General features: G+C 47.8%; 1 protein-coding gene and 1 long non-coding RNA gene across 3 annotated transcripts in view; one reads left to right on the top strand and one right to left on the bottom strand.

The window, feature by feature from the left end:
- Positions 1-3216: 3216 nt before the first annotated feature.
- Positions 3217-19709, bottom strand: LOC140594166 (uncharacterized). 2 transcript variants are annotated; one of them, XR_011994736.1, is made up of 3 exons: positions 18927-19709; positions 18057-18225; positions 3217-6593 (listed from the first exon to the last, which is right to left on the bottom strand). It is a non-coding gene; the product is annotated as an uncharacterized lncRNA (long non-coding RNA). The 2 variants fall into 2 exon arrangements; XR_011994737.1 differs by lacking the exon at positions 18927-19709 and adding an exon at positions 18309-18430.
- The window catches only part of PRKG1 (protein kinase cGMP-dependent 1), a 1174671-nt gene continuing 1170154 nt past the window's right edge, over positions 18653-23169 (top strand). The window contains exon 1 of the mRNA XM_026014785.2: positions 18653-18979. Within this exon, the coding sequence (XP_025870570.1) occupies positions 18714-18979 (266 nt within the window). The 5' untranslated portion in view covers positions 18653-18713. The remainder of the gene's footprint in view (positions 18980-23169) is intronic.

The raw sequence follows: 23169 nt of genomic DNA, 5'->3' as shown, positions 1-23169 counted from the left end.
CCCACTTCCTACACTGAATATTCTTGTGACTTTTTTTTTTTTTGCTGTAAACTACTGAAAATATTTCTTTATCACTGTTCTTTCTGAAGTTTTCGTACCAACGACTCCTCTGACGTTACTCCAGGAAATCGCCGTGCTCACACAGAGAGGCTCTTGAGGTTGTGGTCGGATCTACAGATTTCAAGGGAATTCCATTCTTTAAATATGATTTTTTCCCCCTAGGTTTGGCCCCACACATGCAGGAGAAGTCTCCTCCAACTTCCTGTTATGACAAAGTGACACGGAAATGCTGATCAAATACTTGAGTTTATGCCCTTATGCCCTGCACCTGGATCTAACAGCTGTTTGCATTTTGCCATATTCGTGCTCCATCTGTGTGCACAAATATATATATGATATATATTTACTTCTGCGGCCACTTGGGCCTTTGGCACCTGTGAGATCTTAGTTCGTTTTCCTTGGCAGCTTCCCTAACTTCATCATCAAGGACTCCGCCCAAAGTTCTGGAAGTCTGGCCAGGCGATCGGTTGACTTGGCGGACACTGTGCTGCACCCCCCACGCCCCCGGCCTTCTCACGGCTGGAGCTCGGTCACTGCACAGCCTTCGTGGGCCTCTGCTTCTCCCGTCGGAGCATGCCGCTGCCCAACAAGACCCTAGGAGCCACTTAAAAAGAGAGGCCAAAGCTCTCTCCCACAGCAGCTTGCCAGACTTCTCCAGACATGTCTCAACCCCAACCTTAGATACAACTAGGGCTTCTCCTGCGATGTCCACTCCATGTTTACCTCTTGGGAGCGCAGCTGGGTGGCGAGCCTCCCTGGAGCACTGTTCATGTTCACACGGTGGCTAGAGCTACGAAGTTCCCAATGAACGTTTATTGGATAAATAAATGCATGTGTTAAAATAACAACAGGTAATAATTTTTGAGCACTAGACACTATTTCTAGGGTGTCCTGTATATCATCTCGGTCCATCGTCGCCAAGATTCTGTAGGGCAGGTGTACTCTTAGGCCTGGGATCTGCCACTTGATCCTCAAACTCACTCTCTGCCCTTCTGCACCTGCTGTCTGGCCCCGGCAGCTGCCCGTGAGGACTACTCCAGGAGGGCTCTCTTCCCTTGCATGGGGTTGGCCATCAGGAGGCCCAGCAGAAACCAGAGAGAGAGAGAGGGGTAGCTGGCGGGCACCTTCGTGCTTGTCCAGGCTGGGACCCTTTCCTTCACGGTGGCTGGTGGTTTCTCCTCCGTGTAGATCTCACCTGTAAATAATCCACTTGTTAAGCCCTGCTCTCATTATATGAGGTCACCTGTGGCTCTCTGGGACTCTGAGTGTCAACGATGTTACTGATAAGGAAACTGAGGCCTTCGGGGGTGAAGGGGTCTCTTGAGATCACTATACTTAAATTGTGGGCCTGCAGATCCGTGTGTAAGCCCAAGGCTTTGACGACCACCTTGTCCCCAAGGTGGGGGGACTGCGTGTGAGTGCTGGCAGGTGCCTAAGCTCATGGCTCCACTAGTCATAAAGGTCTGGACTCTCAAACCAGCTCTGTAACCTAGCTAGAGGGTAACCTTGGGCAAATTAGTTCACCTCCTTAAGATAAGTTCCCGTATTTGTGCAATGAACACGTTACCTCCCTTGGAATCACGAGGCTTGAAGTGGTGAGCTAGGCCCTTTCTTCCTTTCTTTCTGTTGCAGTGTGGCTCACATCACCTTCCACTGGTTTCAGGTGAACAGCATCGTGATTGGACGACTCCACGCGTTACACTGCACTCGCAACGTGCATCGCTGCCACCTGCCACCCCATGACACTATTACCATATCACTGACTATATTCTCCGGGCTGCGACTTTCATCCCCAGGACGTATTCATTGTACACCCAGAAGCCTGTGTCTCCCGCTCGCCTTCATCCTTTGCCCATCCCTACACTCCCCTCTGGCAGCCATCTGCTTGTTTTCTGTATTTATGGGTCTGCTTCTGCTTTTTTGTTAGTTTGTGCATTTGTTTTTTAGATTCCACATAGAAGTGAAATCATATGATAGTTGTATTTCTCTAACTTATTTCACTTAGCACGATACCCTCTAGGTCCATCCGTGCTGACGCACATGGTAAGATCTCTTTCTTTTTTATGACTCAGAAATATTCTCATATACATATAAAAATATATATATATATATCTCACATCTTTTTTTAAAAAGATTTTATTTATTTATTCATGAGAGAGAGAGAGAGGCAGAGACACAGGCAGAGGGAGAAGCAGGCTCCATGCAGGGAGCCCGACGTGGGACTAGATCCCAGGTCTCCAGGATCACGCCCTGGGCTGAAGGCGGTGCTAAACCGCTGAGCCACCCAGGCTGCCCTCACATCTTCTTTATGACTAAATAATATTCTCTTTTTTATAACTAATATTCTCTTTTTTTTTTTTAATGACTAAGTAACATCTTCTTTATCCATTCATCTATTGATAGACTCTGGGGTCACTTCCATATCTTGACTATTGTGACTAATCCTGCTATAAACAGGGGTGCGTATATTCTTTTGAATCAGTGTTCTTGTATTCTTTGTATAAATACCCAGTATTTATGCAATTTAGGCAATGATGGGATCATAAGGTAGTTCTATTTTTAAGTTTTTCAGGGCCCTCCACACTGTTTGCCACAGTGGCTTCACCCGTTTGCATTCCCACCAATGGTTCACGAGGGCTTCCTTTTGTCCATACCTGTTGTGGTTTTATTTATTTACTTATTTTTTATTCCAGGCATTCTGAAAGGTGTGGGAGTGGGATATCTCATTCTAGTTTTGATATGCATTTTCCTTATGATGAGTGAGTGGTGTTGCATACCTTTTCATGTGACTATTTGTCACATGTAAGTTTTCTCTGGAAAAAAAAATGTCTATTCGGGCTCTCTGCCCATTTTTATATTGGATTTTATTGTGGTATCGAGCTGTATATCTTTTAAATATATTTTGCGTATTAATACCTTATCGGGTATATACTTTGTGAATATTTTCTCCTATTCAGTAGATTGCCTTTCTGTTCTGTTGATTGTTTCCTTTACGGTGCAAAAGCTTTTGATTTTCGTGTGGTCTTGATAGTTTAATTTTGTTTTTGTTTCCCTTGCCCGAGGAGACATATCTAGAAAAATGTTTCTACGACTGATGTCAGAGAAATTCCTGCCTGTATTTTCTCCTAGGAGCTTTATGGTTTTGGGTCTCACCTTTAGGTCTTTAATCCATTTTGAGTTTATTTTTGCATATGGTGGAATACAGTGGTCAGTTTCATCCTTTTACAAGTAACTGCCCGTTTCTCCCAACGCCATTTGTTGAAGAGACAGTCTTTTCCCTGTTGGATAGTCTTGCCTCCTTTGTTGTAGATTAATTTTCCATGTGAGTGTGGGTTTATTTCTGGGCTCTCTATCCTGTTCCATTGATCTGTGTGATAATGAGCTTGTCTCCGTAAAGTGTACTACCTGGCACATAATGAAGACTCAACCATTATCATAAAAGCTACTACTACGGGGATTATTTGGAACTGCAGAAATCATGGGGAACATGATTTCCACTGGATACCTTTACCCAAGATGCTTCTGTTCCAATGGAGTGGTCAGTCAGCTCACAGATAGTAATAGCAACAGAGGGAAAGGAATAGACAGTGAGACTGAAGGGCCCCGAGAATAGGGAAGGGGCAGGTGGTTCAAAGTGCACAGGCCACGTTTCATTTTGCATTTCTCAGTTCTCCCTCCGCTGATTTTTCTTGCCTTGGCAGTGGTCACCTGTTGAGTATGCACCATCCCCCAGGCGATGGGGGTCTCAATCACTGGCTTTGTCACGAGCCGTTGATTTTCATGACGCTATCCATTGCTGTCTGTCGAGGCCCGCCTGGCTGTTCTAGTGAGTTAGCCTGGTGAGGGCGGGGGACAGTGGGCCAGGAGGCCGACTTCGGAACATCCTTGGCTCCGCTCTTTAAAACAAACGATCTTTTCAGTGAGGAAAATCATGCAGTGCATTTTTGTGACCGCATCACAACCTGAACCAAAATTATTTAAAATGGAGCCAGCAAGTGAAAAAAATCTGTCCTCACAGGGAGCTGAGCTTTGCAGAGAGGCAGGCGGTGCCAGGTAAATGAGGAGTACCCCATATGGGCGCACACATTCCACGTGTCCATCTGAACAGTGAGGGGCAAGGCTTGCAAGCATATGGCATGCACGTACTTGCCACCCCCGACCAAAACGATGGGTGGCCTCGGCGTCTCAATGCCACACTGCAATTGGCCACCACTCTTTTGATTGAGGTTTGTACATGAAATATGAAGCCTGTCTGTTGTTACTGCTTTATGGGGACGAGGATCCCACCTTTCTGCATTATACCAGTGCCTGGTGGTCACCACTGAGCATAAAAGCAAGTAGGATTGGCTTCAGTTTATGAGATGAGTTAATGCTATTTTCAATATTTCGTTAGCAAGTCAGTATGTGTAGTAAGTTGTATGTGTTGTATGTATTGCATGTGTTTACAGTATGTGTTGTAAATTTAGAGTATTAGTTGCACCGTGGATTAGGATTTTGTTGTTGTTGTTGTTGTTCTCATTTATGTTGCCTGTGGGGACTGTATCAGTCAATCTTTGTTGTGTAACAAAGCACTCCAAAATTGATGACTTTGAAACAGTGATCATTGTATCTGTTCATGATTCCGTGGGTCAGCAATTTGGGCTCAGCTCTGTTTGGATGAGTCTGGTCCTGGTTATTTTTGGCTGGGCTCACTCATGTTTGCCATCAACCGGGGGCTGCTGACGTCACTCACACGTCTGGCCGGCAGTGAGTGAGTTGGCTGGCTCTTGGGAGGGACAGTGGAGGTCACTGGGTTGTGTCCCACTTATCATCCAGTAGGTTGAGCTGGGCTCATTCTCATGGTGGTGGTTACGGTGTTCCCAAGAGCAGCAAGAGGGCAAGTCCCAGGGCACGGGGACTTTTCACATCTGAGCTTGTGCCACATTCCCCATCGTCCCATTGGCCAAAGCAAGTCATATGGTTGAGCTCAGAGTTCCCGGGAGAGGGGGGCTTCCCCAAATGCCTGGAGATGGGGAGGGAATGATTGTGGAGACTTTTGCAAATAATCTACCCCAGAAACACAGTTTCAAATTGAAAAAGTCTAGCAATAAAATGCATATATGCACATAACGTTCAGAAAAGGCTTGCTGTAATCTCATGGTTCTACTGAGAAGTTACATAGAGGCCACCATGTAATTTTAATATTATTTAAATTAAAATACTGTTTAAATAAAATATTTAAATTAAATACTGTTGTGAACTGTGGTTCTTAATACCACCACTACCACTAATAAATATTTAGTTTTGTAATCACCCAATGATAAAGGTTATTACTCTTAGCCCCATTTTACACATGAGGAAATTGAAACTTGGAGAAGTTGTGGAACTTGCCCAATGCCACCATGGCTAAGGGAACAACATCTGGGGAGCTATAAGGATATATTAACTTACTGTCTACAAGGGACTCAGGATGGAGCCTTCCACAGTATTCAGTGAGTATATGAACACAGTATTCATATTAAATACTAAGAGCCTTTTGTGTTCAATCATTACTTTCTAAATTTTACTTTGAAAGTTAGACCATGTATCGCTAATAAAACTAAAAACTCGCTAATGTATTAAATTTCCCATTGAGGACATCCCCATAATTGGTTGCACATTTTGCTTTTACTGGAACTGACAGCAAACTACAATCCAAACTCCAGTTTGCAGAGAAGTCACAGAACTTTGCCTACGAGTAAATCATCAAAACTTTTCAAGCACCAGCCATTAAGTTGTGCCATTAAATCTGAAACCGCATTGGCCAGGATGCTAGATTATTAGATAGCCTCCACTTCTTATTTCTTCAGTGATGACACGAGGATGTCTATCACATCTCCATGTATGTCACTTATCATTTACTTTGATTCAAAATAAAAGGCTTTATTCAAGGGGGGAAGGTTAAATTCTATGTATGGAGTGTATAGCACTTCTGCATCAACCACACATCGCGAGAAGAATAGAACTGAAAATCCTTTTTTTTTTTTTTTTTTTTTAGAACTGAAAATCCTATTGAAAAAAAGGATCCTCAAAAGGCTACCTAAGGAAATGAGACACAGGTTCTTGCTCCACCTGATAACATTCTCCTCTGTCTTCCTGAATGGAGTCTGGGAAAATATTAAATGTCACGTTGCATCGTTGAGTGATAACTTGTAGATTTAAGTTCACTGCGAATGGCTCATTAATTCTGTGGTTGCTTTGCTCTCTTGGAATTAACTTGACATCAAAGAAAGGAGGAGAAGGCACAGAATGAGGGCTGGCGTCCTCCAGTTCAGTTCTTTAAAATTCTGGTAGACAAGAGTGGCAGAGAAGCGGAGAGCATCCGGCTGTCCTTCTTTTTCCAGGTCATGGTCCCGGGGTCCTGGGGTCCTGGGGTCCTGGGATCGAGTCCTGCATCGGGCTCCCTGCTCAGCGGGGCGTCTGCATCTCCCTGTCCCTCTGCTCCTCCCGCTGCTTGTGCTTTCTCTCTCACTTGCTTGCTCACTTGTTCTTCCTCTCTCTCAAAGAAATAAAACCTTTAAAAAAAAAAAAAAACAAGAAAGTGGATGCAGATTAAGTTACAAATGTGGATAAAGGCGATTTGAGATGCTTCACATAAGAATTAATTTCGATGAGTGATGTTAGTACCAGTTTCTACAAGTGGATCTTAGCGGGGGCAGGTGTTACCTGGCAATTCTGGGGGTATTTCTGGTTTTTTACTATTGAGGGTGGAGGGATGCTACTGGTGCCTAGTACATAGAGGCCGGAGATGTCGCTAAACATCCTACAGTGCACAGCACAGTGCCCCCCAAACGACACATTATCTAGCCCCAAATGTCAATGGTGCTGAGGTCGAAAGTGCTGATTTATATAATACGAATGTCGCTCGGGTTCTGATTTCTTAACCTACATGTGGAGTCACTGGTGTAGATGGCTTTCTCTCAAGGATATTTTAGGAGGGATTTGTGTGTGTGTGTGTGTGTGTGCACGCGCATGAACGCAATCAAATTAAGTTGTTTCTGAACTCCATTAAACTGTAAGATACTATGCTTCCCATTTATGTTACTCTCATGGGGCTGCCACACATGAGCTGGTGAAATCGGTGAAAGCAGCAGATGCGAAGCTAACACTCCAAGAGCAGTGTTAGGGTGGCACACTGCAGAGTGAGAGGGCGCCCATCCCCAGGCACACGTAGGGGACTTGAGGTGAGGGGACCCCAAAGGGAAGGAGGCCCAGCTCTCCCCGGATAGTGTCTAGTAGTGAAGCGGAGTCATTGAATTCAGGTTTATATATTTAAAAACCCGAAGTTCAATGACTGTTTGAACGATTAGCGATAACCTGTTATCCCAAGGCAATAGATTTTTGGGCCACACACACCTGTCCAAATTCCTCAGATGGTTCAATTTAAATGTGCGCAGCTCGTTGTGTCCAAAGTAGTCCTTAACCACATGAAAACACATTAACACACTCTCATCATAAAGGGTTCAAACGACGTACACCTGGCAAGGCAGCTCTCCCTCGCTCTTCACTCCCACGCCCTTCCCCAAGGTCGCAACTGTCAACAGTTTGGTCTAGGTTTAAATGCAAATACATGTGTTTTAATATAACTTGTAAAAATGGCCACATGAATAAAATCCTGAAACTGTTTGCTTGCTTTTTTTCTCTTTTCATCATATCTTGAAGATCTCCCTGCAGGTCGACCTCATTCTTTTTTGATAGCTACCGAGCATTTCATAATGTGACTGTTTCATCAATTGTTTATTTAGGCTAAATTTTTTCTCTTTCACAAACAGTGAAAAAAAATCTTTTAAAAAAAGTTTTATTTACTTTAGAAAGAGGGAGAGAGTGCTTGTTACTTTTATAATAAACTATATTTCCATATAGATAAGGGCTTGTTTCTAAACTATGTGTTTTCGTTGGCCCATTTAAAAAATTGTCACATTGGTTTAATTATTATAGCTTTTGAGTATACGTGGTGGTTGACAGCCCAAAACCATAGTTTTTGCTGTTTTTTGAATATTTTTGACCTCGAAATATTTGTGTCGTGTGAATTTTAAAATCAGTTCATCAGCTTCTCTCTTGAAAATTATTGTTGAAATTGTCATTAATTTACAGGTAAGTCTATCTGGCGACACGTATCCTAGCATCCAGGGAATTTTGGTCAATCACACTTCTCTTAGTTTTCTGGGCAAAGTACAATCCATTTTTACTATTATAAATTATTCTTACTAACCAAATGTTTTGCAAGTGCTATGCTTAAAATCCTTCCCCAATTTTTCTACAATTTCCTATATCTGGTGCCTCCTCAGTAGCAACAATTGAAAAACTGCCCTCTTGTGTGTTACAAGCTAATAAGTATTCCCTACTACCCTGTCAATTAGCTACTTATTAATTTTGTCTTTATTGAGAAAATGATTCAATTTTTATACAGAATAAATGGATTTTTGGTTCTCCATCAAATACAACGGTCTTCAACGTATGGTGCGTGTCTCTATTAAACAAATAGATGTGTTTGGATTTTCAAGGGTAGTTCAGTCGAGAAACTGTATTTCTTGATGCAATCTAATTATTTTAACCCAATTTGCCTGGTGTACAGATTTTCATCCTCACAAGGAAAAAAGCAGTCTTCACAAAAGCAAGAAAAGAGGCTAATTCTAAACGAACATAAAACCCTGCGAGGAGACTCCAGCATCACTTGATTGGTGCCGCAGGTACATTTGTTTGTTTTCAAATATCACTTTGGAACTTTCCATATGTCACTGACTGTAAAACGTCCCTGGTTATGGCATTTTATTAACTCCTCAGTGCCTCAGAGGATAAAATTCAGTCCTTGGAGGGGCCTTCTGGAAGACCTGGAGACCTTCCATCTCCCACACCAGACAGTCCACTCATTCATGGATTTGTTTACCAAATCAATCCTTTGGTTTCAATAAAGTGGGCACATTAGTTGGTTTTTTGGTGATTTTGCTTTCTGTATATGGGCCACTACATGTCTGCCTGTCCAACTCATGGTCATGCACCCACACTCACAGTTTCGGGTATTGTCCCCTTTTTGCTCTCTGATAAGCTCATTCTTCACCATGGCCTTGACATCGGTCATTTAGGGATCTGTGTCCAGGTCTTTGCTGCTCCTCCTGCCCTCTGCTGAGCTTCTGGAGGGCAGATAGTGTGTCTGATTTGTCTCTGTGTGTCCTCAGGGTCCAGCAGCGTGCCTAGCATCTGCAGAAAAGCGAGCAAAGAGGACTTGTGGGGGGCGCCTGGGGGCCTCAGTCGCTGAGGCATCGGCCTTCCGCTCAGGTCCTGATCCCGGAGTCCCGGGATCGGGTCCAGCATCACCTGCTCACTGGGGAGCTGGCTTCTCCCTCTGTCTCCCTCTGCTGCCCCCTCGGCTCGGGCAGGCAGAGGCAAGGGAGAAGCGGGCTCCATGCTGGGTGGAGAGCCTGACGCTGGACTTGATCCCAGGACCCTGGGATCATGATCTGAGCCGAAGGCCGAGGCCTCACTGACCGAGCGCCCCCAGGCGCCCCGATAAATAAAATCCTTTTTAAAAAAGTACTTGAGGGGCAAATGAAGCCAAGTGCATCTGCCCAGGTGATGCAGGCAGTGCTTTCTGCTTCCCCTTCAGAGGAAGAATGCCAGATTCGTGGTTTCTTTCTTAATAAAACGATTCCCGACACCCACGGCCCTCGTCCCGCAGCTTTCCTAGAATGCTAACCTGACATCTGCGCACAAGGTTAAATCAGGTGGCCCGGCTGGGGTGGGGAGGGAGCCGTCACTCCTGATTGATGACAGTGCACTGGGCCCTGCGCCCCCATGGCCTGCGGCGTCCCCCAGCCATTCTCAGGGTCACTCCATGTCTGCTCCTCACATGGAAACAGCCGAATGTTCTGAGGGGGGGGGCATTTTTAAAGGATGAGCTTGTTGTTACTGACATACTGACATAGAGAAAATTATTTGGAAGAAATGTACAGTGACCACCACGCACGTGCTCCAGCACTACCTTGTGTCACCCTAAGGTGCTCCCGGCAGACTTTCTTGCTGATGATTTTAGCCACAGTGTGAGCGATGTCTGCAGGCCTGCCCGTTGCAAAGCGATCTCCCTTTATTAGATGAAGTCCCGAATGAAGGGCGGTGTGGCATTGTGTCTTCCTGGTTCAATATCCTGTCTCCCCCCCAACCCCCTGCTCTGCTCCCTGCAGACGGTGGGTACCCAAAAGGATGCTGTGCAAGGAAGAGGTCGGCTCAGCCACAGAGTTTTTCGAGGCAGAGAAAGCCTTTACACTGTGACTAAAGCAATGATTTCCCATTAATACGAAAGAACTTTGAGGGTTCCTTCCCCTTGCCCATTCTTATTACGGCTTCGAAAACGCAGCCCCATAGAGCACAAGTGGCGACGATAAAGACGGCACTCGGGCATGTCAGCTGTGAACCTGGGAGTTTTAATGTCCTGGAATTACTGTAGGTTCCGTGGAACTTTTTTTTTTTCACTGACATAAAAACAAATTGTAATTTATTTTTGTAATAAATGACTAGATATGCTGAGAAAAAAGAATTTCCAAGTAAATGTGTCCTCACTGAACCAGAAATAGTATGTGAACTCTTCGGCTTACTATGCAGTTTTGGTTGGACACCAGGGGGAAAAAAGTGTTATTTATAAAAGCTCGAGAGACTGTCAAAATATAGTGCTCTTGTGCTCTTTATCCCTAGTGATAGTTTTTTTTTATTTTTACATGGGGCTCGTTCATTTCAAACAGCATGATAGAAGCACGCCTTAATGTCTCCATCAACAGAGGCAGGTGGTGAGGATTGAGACCTGCGGTAAATTTATCACATCCTTTATTTTCTTTAAATTTATTTTTTTAGGATTTTATTTATTTATTCATGAAAGAGATAGAGAGAGAGAGAGAGGCAGAGACACAGGCAGAGGGAGGAGCAGGCTCCAGGCAGGGAGCCCGACATGGGACTCGATCCCAGGTCTCCAGGATCACACCCTGGGACGAAAGTGGTGCTAAACTGCTGAGCCACCCGGGCTGCCCCACATCCTTTAAAAACGTACATATGTCATAATGTTTGGCTTGTCCTCATAAAGCATCAGACCCCGGTGAAGTTTTTATTAAAGATATTTAATAAAGCAACAGAGGTCAAAGGCTTTTAAGGTAAAGGAGAAGTATTGATAATGAGTGTGTAAAGGAAGGACACAATCTCAAGGACGCGGTCCTTCTGCCTTGTGTTTTGAGCATTTTATCACACTATGGGACAGTTGTGTTACGTAGGCATTAGACGGATGGTTCTGAAAGTCAGGGATTACAGCACTAGCTTAGGCTTACAAATCGGGTATTAAACCTTCTGTGTCGAATGTGTGTAAAAATAGGTATTAACGGACAACTCTGCTTACATGAGTATGATAGTTATGAGGAAAACACAAGGAAAGGTAACAGCGAATGGCTGCCTCTCTAAGGCCGGCCTGGCTAGCTGGGGCACCCAAACATCTTTTTGTGCTGTTTTTTTTTTCTTTCTTTTGTGCTGTTTGAATTCTATATCATGCATATCTATTTTCTTAATTTCATAACAATTTATTTTAAAAAAAAGTCAGTTTGGGTGGCTCAGCGGTTTAGTGCTGCCTTCAGCCGAGGGCGTGATCCTGGAGACTGGGGATCCAGTCCCACGTCAGGCTCCCTGCATGGAGCCTGCTTCTCCCTCTGCCTGTGTCTCTGCCTCTCTCTCTCTCTCTGTGTCTCTCGTGAATAAATAAATAAAATCTTAAAAAAAAAAGGTCCCAAGTTAGATGAGTACAGTTTGTGTCACTTAAAACAAAACAAAACAAAACAACAAATAAGCTAAAGCAAATAAAAAGCTAAACACAAAGGATTTGCACTTTTTCCCCTCCCTTCTTCTCAAATATTTGACTTGTACCTAACCCTGGAAGGTAATATGATGTAGGGGCACTTAATTTCCATGGATGGCAACAGAAATATCCAATTAATTAATAAAGATTCAAGATTATGAAAATGTATTCCCAGAGCCAAACAAATGATCAAATCCAGGAAATCCTGTCAACTATTATTACTATGTCACAGATGGGACAACTAAGGATCGGCAGGTGAAGTAGTTTGCCCAAGGTCACAGAGCTAGTTTGCGACACAAGGTCAACTGCATTAACATGTCTGCCCTGGAGCTATTTAAACTAGGCAATGGTCCCAATGCTTTGTAAAACCTACAGTTGGGAAAATGTAGGTTTTAGTCATAATAAGATACGACTTTTAAACATTTAAACACATCTTTTTTGGAAGAGAGTTTGTCATACTCAGAAGGTTATGCATACTGTCATGTGCTTCATGAGAGCCGTCTATCAGTTATAACAACTTTTTATGTCCCCAGGTATCTGCAATGTACTAAAGTAGTTTCACTAAATATGACTCTTGTAAAGTCAGGCTTTTAAGAGTGGTAAAACAGTTCTAGTGTTTTTAACGGATTTTTTTTTTTTTAAGATTTATTTATTTGAGAGAGACAGAGCATGAGCCGTGAGAGACAGAAGGAGGAGCAGATTCCCCGCTAAGCAGGGACCCGATGCAGGACTCGATCCCAGGACCCCCAGATCATGACCTGAGCCGAAGGCAGATGCTTCACTGACTGAGCCCCCCAGGCACCCCTTTCATGGATATTTTTTAATGACAGTTGACTTCATGAGTTTTATCTTGTTGTCTCACAAAGTACCACAATCTTAGAGACTTAGAGCAACACTGCATTCTTCTCCCATAGCTCTGGAGGTGAGAAGTCTGGGGGTAGCATGGCTGGAGTCCCTGTTCAAGGACTCGCAAGGCCGAGATCTACCTGTCGGCTCTGCTGTGTTCTCCTCTGGAGCTCGGGGTTCTCTTCCAAGCTCTTGTGGCTCACAGGACTCAGTTCCTAGACTGAGGTCCCTACGTTCTTGCTGGTTGTGGGTCAGTGGTCACTCTCTGCACCTCAATTCCACTTGTGTTCCTTGTCATGCAGCCCTTCTGTCTTCGAAGGCAGCAGTGGAGAATCTCTCTTGAGTCAGAACCTTCTCATGCTCAGAAACCCCATCCCCAGGAAGAAAGAGCCCAATCCCTTATAAAGGCTCACCTGATTGATTTTATCTTATCATCACCAGATGGTCTTCTCTTAAAATCAACAGACTCAGGACCTTAATCACATATGCAAAATCATTTCAGAGGAGTGCTTTGATTTTAGTGTTTGAAGAAGTGGGAAAGGGAACAGATACACCCAGGGTGGGACTGTTGGGGCTATCTTTGAGTTGTGCCTGCAGTATCTGATGAGCTTGGTGAATGTAGTTTAAGTACCACCACCACCACCCCCTCGGAGCCTCTCCACTCGGCCCCCTGCTGGGCGATTTTCAAGACTCAAAGCAGGGGGAATATTATCACTTTACATATATTTATTTACACAGGCTCATATTTAAGTGATAGCTTCTTGCTTTTGTCTTGCTTCATTTGAACCTTAAAAGATCAGGTGCAAGAGAATTTAGTATCCATACGTAGTTGGGCAAACAGGCTCGGGGAGATGGGATTACCTGCGTGAGGTCACATAGCCTTGCCCATCTCTATATTCCAGAAGGAATATGCCATAATTCAAGGTCCTTAACAAATGGCAGACTTTGATTACTATACTACTTCAGGAGCATCATCTCTTAGTTCTTACTTTTATTTTTCAGAATTTCTAGGAAACATTTTCTTTTCAAACCTGTAGACGAGATAGCAAAGAATATCATAAATGGCAATGCTCTTCCAGTTTTATGCAGCACAAGAAAGAGCTCCATACACAGCAACAGGGCCTGAGATCAAGCCTCACATTGCTCCTATGGGAAAAAGCATTTCTGTAGGAATGTATTTTTTTTTTTCCAAGAAACATAGCCTATGATTTATTAGGTAAATGCAATCAACAGAAGCTAATTATGAAGTTTAACTGAGGTCACATTCCGTTTGCTGTTTGCATGTTCTGTATGACTAATGCAGATGTGGATGTTTCAGGACTTGGAGCTTTTATCTTGCCTGAAGTGTGACCACACTCAGGGGCCCAAGAACGTGCTTCAGAAGATAATGTGGAAGCCGCAACCAGTCTGATGTAGGATTAACTGAAAATGCTCTAAGCTTCCGTTAATCACCAAGTATGTGGCCATCTTTTATAGGACCATTGGACTCCATTTTAATTTTCCTTTTTGTTTTTAAAGATATTTTTATTTATTCATGAGAGACACACAGAGAGAGGCAGAGACACAGGCAGAGGGAGAAGCAGACTCCCTGTGGGGAGCCGGAAGTGGGACTTGATCCCAGGACCCCAGTGTCACATCCTGAGCTAAAGGTAGATGCTCAACCACTGAGCCACCCGGGTGCCCCCCATTTTAACTCTTTCTTGTCAAATTTTAAACTCAACTGAAGTTTAGGGATGGATGTTGCTCTAAACAACAGACTGGTAATTTTAACATGTGGGTCACAGGGAAAGTGGAAATCTATAGAATTCTCCAAGGGAGAAAGGTGTGTGGGCCCAAGGTAGCTTCCACTGCCCATCTTACGAGTGCGGGAAGCGGGTCCCTAGGAGGTTTAGGGACTTACCCAAGAGCACACAGCCTGGGAAGTGATAGAACTGAGACCTAAGCATAGATATTTAGGTTCCAAGTCCAACACTCCATTCATTACTTGCATCCCCTGATGGATTGCATCGCCAGCAATTTTCTGCAAATACTGTCATTTCGTAACCAAGAGAAGTGTTTAGACATAAAGTAGTGGAACTGGAGAGGTGGTTTCAATCCCCGCCACCCTTCCCACCCATGGCAACCACTCCAGAAGCTCCGACCTCTATCCCTGTTTTCCATTTCCCCAGTCTGTCCTCTGCTGCCATCCGTGGGACCTCACTCAAACCACCAGCTCATGACTGTTCTCTTTGCTCTGGATCCTGGGAACGGGTAGTAAAGTCAGTGTGGTTCCACGGGGTGGGGGTGGGGGCTATGGCAGTGCTCCATCTGCTCAGCGGCGAGTAACTGCTTGAAATTACACCAATGACATCTTTTTGGGAGGAGGAGCATTTTATCACTGACGTCGTTGAGTACGTGTGGCGCACAGTGATAACAAAAAGCAAACTGACTTTTAGTTTTTAATTTTTTTTTTCATAGACACTGTCCTCCCATTGCCGCCTAGGACACAGACCTGGATTAAAAGACAGGAATCCCCCAGGAGCTACTCACATCTATAAGGCTCCAGGTCCTTTATAAAGTGTTTCCTTTTGGTGGGGGTGTAGACAGGCAATGCACCATCGTAACATTTTGAAAGAAAATGTACCTTTTTTTTAAAATTGAGGGGTGTGTGGGTGGCTCAGTTGGGTCAACATCTCCTTTTGGCTCAGGTTATGACCTCGAGGGCCTGAGATCAAGCCCCACATTGGGCTCCCGGTTCATGGGGGTATCTGCTTCTCCCTCTACCCCGATGCTCGTGCTCTCTCTCTAACAAATTCTTTAAGAAAATAAAAAAAATTAAAAATTTGAAATCAGGTATGAAACATAGAGTAGATCCCCAAGTATCACAAGGAAAGCAATTTTGTCAAAAAGACTGCTGAGAAGCCAGAGTCTTAGAGCTTTATCTGGGTTCATATGAGGTTTTAAATTTAGTAGGTTCCCATTAGCAAAGAACTTCTAGTTTTGCTTGTCACTGGGCTCATGGAGAAGTGGACATTTTAATACATTTCAGGTTGAAGCTGGCTGTGTAGGGATTAAGACAGCCTCGGTCAGGCCTGGACATTGTGGCCAGGGGCATAATCCCTAACCTGGCTGAGCATCAGTTTCTCCATCTATAAAATGGGAATGAATAATACTACCTACTTTATAGAGTCATTATAGGCATTAAAACCATTTGCATAAAGGACTTGGCCCTGTGCTGCCACAGAGTAAACACTCAATACACACTCATCATCACTTTTGTTCCAGTGGCCAAAAGATTGTGAATTTTTAATTCTTAGAGGTGTTTTACTCTGATACAAAATTCAGCATATTTCCTTTATTTCTCTCCCACGGGGAACATGGAAATCCTGGTGCGGGTATTTCTGGACATAACCTCACTTCATCGGAGTTACGATTTTTATTTAGCAAACTTCTCCAAGGGCACTAGATGGCGACATTCTCCTTTAAGAAAAAAAAAAAAAGGCCAGAGAACAAAATAAAACTAAGGTTTCATTAAAACTTTTGCTTTGATAGTTGAAACTCACTGCTACAGATTTAAAAGCAAACAATCCGGGGTAAAGCCGCGTCTCTTGAATACTAAAGGCTGTCAGGATCCCAGAATTTCTAGATTTTTCGGTGTCAGGCTAGGAGCAGCATGTTAGGGAAAGCACTCAGTGTGGAGCACCGGGAATTCTGGACTCACACTTATTAACTTAGGTGACCTTGGACTTTACCTTTTAAGATCTGTTGGTTTTTTTTTTCCCTTTATAATGTGAAGTAATTTGGTTAGATGATCTTTGACACCGTTTTCAGCTCTGAAACGCTAGGATTTTTAATAATTCAGTGTTTACTTTCCTGCCAGGCTTTGTGAAGCGTTCCTTGTACTCTAAATATTTGTGAAGCCCGTGGACAAGATTTAATGTCCCTGGGTGTCAACGTTACTTCGGTTACTGCTGATGTATTAAAAATAAGATTAATTTTGGAAGATAAGGATTTATTTAGGGTTTTGAGGTGTGTGTGTGTGTGAAATCTTGGTCTAAATGTTCCTTTAAAAAAAATAAGCAGGACAAACATTTGAATATCTGCATGCAAAATATAAAACTCGAAAAGAAACTTGTCCAAGAGTCATTTTAAAACTATTTCTCTCTTTCTCCCATTAAGTGGAGCCTCTGCTGGATTTTCGAATGTGATAAGGTTTTTCCTAACGTGTTATTTCAAAATGCCAACTGTTTTGAGCGTTCCTAAAAGGATCACAGCAGATTAAATTGCTGCATAGACAGAAGCGACCACGTAACATTAACTATCAGAAGACCCACAACGCCTTCTCGAACACGTGTAAATAAAGCCAGCTTTGCGCACCGGCTGCGATTAAGAAATTCAGAAGTGGCTTGAAATGTTTTTAATTTAAAATAATCAGAGGAGTGGACCTGACAGTGACTGCTAAAGAAATCTCCAGAACAAAATATATTTAATGATTTATTTATAAACCGAAGGCTGCGCCTGCTTTTCCTTAGGTGTTTCAGACAAGGTAGAAAGACGATTTCTCTTTTCTTTCTTTCTTTCTTTCTTTCTTTCTTTCTTTCTTTCTTTCTTTCTTTTCTTTCTCTTTCTTTTTTCTTTCTTTCTTTCTTTCCTTTTTTTTCTTTCTTTTTTAAATGAGTAGCCAGGGATTATATAGTGATCTTTCTTAAGGAAAGTCACTATTTCAGAAAAAGTCCTTTGGTATCTTTGTCTGCGGCTAGTTTCTTTCCTTTAAAAAAAGATTTACTAACGTGTTGATCATTACCTGGAGACAGGCTCCTCCCACAGTCACAGATAAATGATTTATGTGATGAAACTGCCGCTCTTTGTGGCACACACGACAGATAAGAAAGAGAAATCCGAGGCATTCGCCAGTCCTCCTGCTCACACAGGTAGAACAATCCCTTTAGCACGAGGGGGTAGATGCACAGGTGAGGGGAAGACACCGATTGGCGCAGTTTCCCCCTGGAGGGCGAGCCCCGGCCCTCTGAGGTCAGGCCAGGTCGTGAGATAATCCGGTTGCTCAGTATGCACATTTTAGCCGCAGCAGATGAAATCGGGGTTCTGACAAGTTTACAACAGAATCCCCCGCCCCCCCAAAAAAACCTTTGGCTCATCACCACCTGCATATTCATTCAACTTTCCCAGCGGCAGTTCACTGTTTCCAGCAAAATTTCATGCTGAAAAAAAAGTTGGAATTGCAAGCGCCCTGTCATTCCTGTCACTTGGGGTCAGGAGCACAGACAGGGCTGCAGGAGGAGAAACGCGGACGCCCCCCCCGCCCCCCTACCTCATCCAGGGCGGAGGGGAGGTCAGAAGTGCAAGCAGCGGCCGAGGTCTGCAGGTCTGCAGGTTGCACCGGCCCCAGGCAGCCTCGCGTTCAGGGAACAGCTCACCCCGCGCCTCGCGCGCACACACCCCACCAAGTCTTTAGGCTCCAGTTACAAGCGCTGCGTCATCTGCAGGATCACATGGTAATTGTTGCTATTTCAAGGATCAAGTGGCATAAAGCTCCCCCCACCCCACCCCTCGCCTTTGGTACCATATAGCGTGGACGAGCGAGCGCCCCGTGTGATGGGGTGAGGGCGGGCGCCCCGGGCCAGGCCTCCAGCTGCGAGCGGGCGCGCGAGGGGCTCTCCGGGAGCGGGCGGCCGAGGGCGCGCGGGAGGGGGTCTCCGGGGAGGCCGGGCAGCTCTAATTGGTTTCTCAATGAAAGATAAGCACCCGCTCCCCCGGGCGCCTGGGGACTAGCGCTCGGCCTCGGCTCGCCGCCGCTCTTAGACGTCCGCGCCGCCCTCCGAGCTCGCAGCGCGCTCAGCAGCGGGGCCCGCGCCCCGGCCCCGGCTCCCCGCGCCCCGCGCCCCGCGCCCCGCGCCCCGGGGCAGCGCGCGCCCTCCGCGCCCCTCGCCGTCCGCCCGAAGTTGCGCCCAGGGGCCCCGGGAGGACCATGAGCGAGCTGGAGGAGGACTTCGCCCAGGTCCTCATGCTCAAGGAGGAGAGGATCAAGGAGCTGGAGAGGCGGCTGTCGGAGAAGGAGGAGGAGATCCAGGAGCTCAAGCGGAAGCTGCACAAATGCCAGTCGGTGCTGCCCGCGCCCTCGCCGCACATCGGGCCGCGCACCACCCGGGCGCAGGGCATCTCGGCCGAGCCGCAGACCTACCGCTCCTTCCACGACCTCCGACAGGCGTTCCGCAAGTTCACCAAGTCCGAGAGGTAGGCGCGCGCGGGGAGGGGCGCCGGGGCCCGCCGAGGGGCTGCTCTGGCTCCCGGGCCGTGGCGGGCGCGGAGGGCACCCACAGTTTGCAGGCGCCGCTGCTCCCCGCGGGGACCGGGCAGGGGCGCGTCTCCGGCTCCGGGCTGGGGGGCTGGGGGGGGCTGGGGGGGCTGGGGGGCCCGGGGAGCTGCGCGCTCGCGGTCGCTCCCGGCCGCTGCGATGTCAGCAAGAAAGTGCAAAGGAGCCCCGCTCTCTGGGCGTTCGCGTGCCCTGCTGTGACCCCCCAGGTGCGCCCCGGGCGCGGGGTGGGCGGGGGACCCCTCGCGGGCCGGGCTGGGGCCCCGGGCGGGCGGCGCTGCCTGCTGGCCGCGCTCCAGCCGAACCCTCCGGGCAGAAGTTGGGGCGACGAGGGGGGGCTGTCGGCGCGCCCCCCGCAGCCCGCGGCCGGTCCTCCCCCCGGAGCTCGCGCCGCCCCGCCCCGGCAGCCGAGGCGCCCATCGATCGGCGGCTGCACTCAAGCGCCTCTGGACGTTGGGGAGGAAGCGCCGGCCCCAGGCCCATTACGGGCTTTTAGTTTCTGGAAGCGCATCTCCGGGATATTGAATGTTCCATTAGGCGGCCTGCCCTGCCCTCGGCGTGCGCCGCCCGGAGAGTGAGCTGGGCGCTCGGGGGACCCCGCCAGCCCCCCGGCCCCGGGCGTGTCCACCCGCCGCTTCCAGGGCTCCGGGGCCCCGCCCTCCCCGTGGCTCCCCGTGGCCCCCCGTGGCTCCCGGTGCACCGAGGGCGGCTGGGGGAGGGGAGCCCGGAGGCCGCACAGGGGTGAGGAGCGGCTCGCGGAGGGCCGGGCGCTGGGAGGGGGCGGGACCGCGGAAGGACTGGCCTGGGGCGCTGCGCGGTTCTGAGGCGCGGTCCAGGGGCCGGGCTCTCGCGGCCACGCCGCGCACACGGCACCTCGTGGCCCGCCGCCGTCGGAGCCCCGCGCGTGGGACACGACGGCATCCGCCCTCCCGCCCTCCCGCGGACCGCGGGGTCTGGCTTCTTGCAGGGGGCGCGGGCCGGGCTGGGGGTGCTGCCCCGGGGCTGTGGCCGGGCTGGGGGTGCTGCCCCGGGGCTGTGGCCGGGCTGGGGGTGCTGCCCCAGGGCTGTGGCCGGGCTGGGGGTGCTGCCCCGGGGCTGTGGCCGGGCTGGGGGGATGCCCGGGGGCACAGGCCGGGCTGGGGGGTGCTGCCCCGGGGCTGTGGCCGGGCTGGGGGGTGCTGCCCCGGGGTACAGGCCGGGCTGGGGGGTGCTGCCCCGGGGCACAGGCCGGACTGGGTGTTGCTGCCCCGGGGCACAGGCCGGGCTGGGGGGTGCTGCCCCGGGGCACAGGCCGGACTGGGTGTTGCTGCCCCGGGGCACAGGCCGGGCTGGGGGGTGCTGCCCCGGGGCACAGGCCGGGCTGGGGGGTGCTGCCCCGGGGCACAGGCCGGGCTGGGGGGGCTGCCCGGGGGCACAGGCCGGGCTGGGGGGGCTGCCCGGGGGTCGGGTGGGGGCTGCCCCGGGGCTGTGGCCGGGCTGGGGGTCTGCCGGGGCGGGGGGCGCCGCCGGGTGCGCATTCCGCGGCCGCAGCCCTGCCCCTGGCTCAGCAGCTGGAATCCATCTGCCCACCTCCTTAAGGAGCCACTTCATCAGCGGTCGCCGGCAGCTGCTCGCCTCCAGGGCCGACGGGCCGGCTGGGGCTTTATCGCATTTTTGGAATTGCAGACTGCTGCGTCCCGGCCGGGCCCCTCGGCCCGCACCGCCCCCCCCAGGAAGCGCCCCCCCGGAGCCGCTCTCACCCGGGGAGCTGGCTCTCAGAGGCGCTTTTATTCTCCTCGACGAGCCATCGCTGCAGGCATGAGAGGAGGTTCTGTGTGCAGGGGAGGGCCGGGCGGTGCTCCTGGGCAGGCTCCTGCTGCCTTGCACCCCCGCCCCGCCCTGGGGTGCCCGTCGGGGTGGGAGCCCCAAGCCCAGGCCTTGGTCCTGCGCAGGGGGGGGGTGCAGAGCGTCTTCCTCTCCACTCTGATTGACTGGGGGATGCAGGCAAACTTTCCCCCACTCAGCACTTCGGAATTTTTTTTTTTTTTTTTTACACTTTCAAATGGGAGCCTGCAGTGTATTTTCAGCAAGCTGACTCATGAGAGTTTCAAGAATTTTGGCAGGTATAATATATGGGGAGAGGGACCCTTGGAATCAGGTGCCCATCTTAGGCTTTGCGAGACAATAGCAACTTAATTATTGGTCTGACACTTCATTCTGGTCAAGAAAGGAAATAAAGAAATAAAGTACCTGGCACCCCGGGGGGCTCAGTGGTGAGCATCTGCCTTCAGCTCAGGCCCTGAGCCGGGGGTCCTGCAATCCAGTCCTGTATCAGGCCTCCCTGCATGGAGCCTCCTTCCCTGTCTGCCTGTGTCTCTGCCTCTCCCTCTGTGTCTCTCATGAATGAATGAACAAATAAAATCTTAAAAAAATTAATGAAAAAAAAACAGTGTTTCTCAGATACAACATTTAGCAGCAAACAAGAGGCCTTCATAAGAAAAGTGTGTCTTCCACTTTGTAGATGCTCAGGTCTGGAGGTGAGCTGCTCCATCGCCTCCTGCACCCCTTGTTTTGGGAAACTGTGCTGTCCTGATGGGCTCGCTGGGCCTGCCCCAAGACCGCTTTATTGCAGAGCTAATGCTTGTGTGCCGTTGCTGTAGAGTTTGAGTGATAGCTACTCGTGAGTTCATTTCAAACTTTACTAGGACACGCAGTTTTTATACGAATGGGAAACGTATTTGGAAAGTACAGGAGTCTGGTGGGCAGAATGATAAAAGAGCTTTTGCCTTGAAGCTCTGTTTTAGAAAATGATGGCAATCTAAAATATTTACATAATAGGTGGCAAAAAATATCTCCAGCATTTATTGCCGTGGAAGGAAATGGGAGACTTTGCTAACTGTTGTAATCAAGTCAGTCCAATTAGCCAGCCTTCCATGTGTCCACAGAGGGTCTAAGGCACAATCTCCATTAAGAATGATCTAAGTATCCAAGGAATGCTTAGATGAAAATTATACTAGGGAAAGGGAAGATCTGAGTGCTCAGCAGAAGTATCAAGTGTACAGTATGATGATCGTGTTCAAAAAGCAAGCGCCTGACTTACTGCAGTCCTCATTTTCAGACCCCATGGAGATGCCCAGTAGGGATCAAGTGATTTTCTTGGAGAACTGTAGGGTATTTTGGAGGATGATGATGACACTTTGAATTTATTTATCACTCCCTGCCAGTTAAATTCAAGCATTTTACATAGTTTTCTGTGAACTCTCGATTCCCTGCATGTACATGCTCCACATCAAGATTTCCCTAATATCCACCTAATTCTTCCCCTGAGTTTTTCTCACACACACACACACACACACACACACAAACACACACACACACACACACCTAAATTCCTTGTTTTGGCTGCCCCGTTGGCTCAGAGGACTGCAAACAGTTGTTGTTTTTGAAGTAGCTGAAGCAAAGGCTGGAATCAATATCAATCTGTAATAGGGACAATAGATCAGATCCCAAAGACGTTTGAGCTATTCTTGTCACAAATCCCTTGATTCTTTCTTGGTGATGTAAATTCATCATTTGGAACTTGAACTTCCCTCCACCGGGACATGGAGGCTTTGGGATGGATGCCCTAGAAAACTCATTGCTTCTTGAGTCTCTAATTCAATTCAGGTCTGATTTAACCTTAATACTAAATCAAGGGATTTGGCCTAATTTTGATATTAGCGACTTCAATGAAATGAGTAAGTACCGGCTGAATTCTGGGCCCAGCTTCTTCATCGTTCGTATTTTCATAGAGAAAATACACAGTGCTTTACAATAGCAAGGGTGATAGAGAGAGCAGATCTGAGAACTCTTGAGTCCCGAGGAAGTCACTTGCTCGAGATCCCACAGCTAGGACATGCGAGGGATGAGTTCCAAACCCAAAGCTTGAGTTTCTAGAGCCCAGGTCGTGAGCTTCCACACTCTAATCACCTTGGAATTGGGCAGGTGGGCAGGTTCCGTCGTAGTAACCAGTAACCCATGAGTCCTTTCAAATGGAAAGAAATGAACGTGTCCTAAATTAGAATAGGATTTGTGTTAAGAGTCCTACAACAACAACAACAACAACAAAAAAGAGTCCTAGAGCCAGCACTCA

Source organism: Vulpes vulpes, chromosome 10 (assembly GCF_048418805.1).
Source record: "Vulpes vulpes isolate BD-2025 chromosome 10, VulVul3, whole genome shotgun sequence".
Lineage (NCBI taxonomy): Eukaryota > Metazoa > Chordata > Mammalia > Carnivora > Canidae > Vulpes > Vulpes vulpes.
This window is presented reverse-complemented; position numbering and strand designations above follow the sequence as displayed.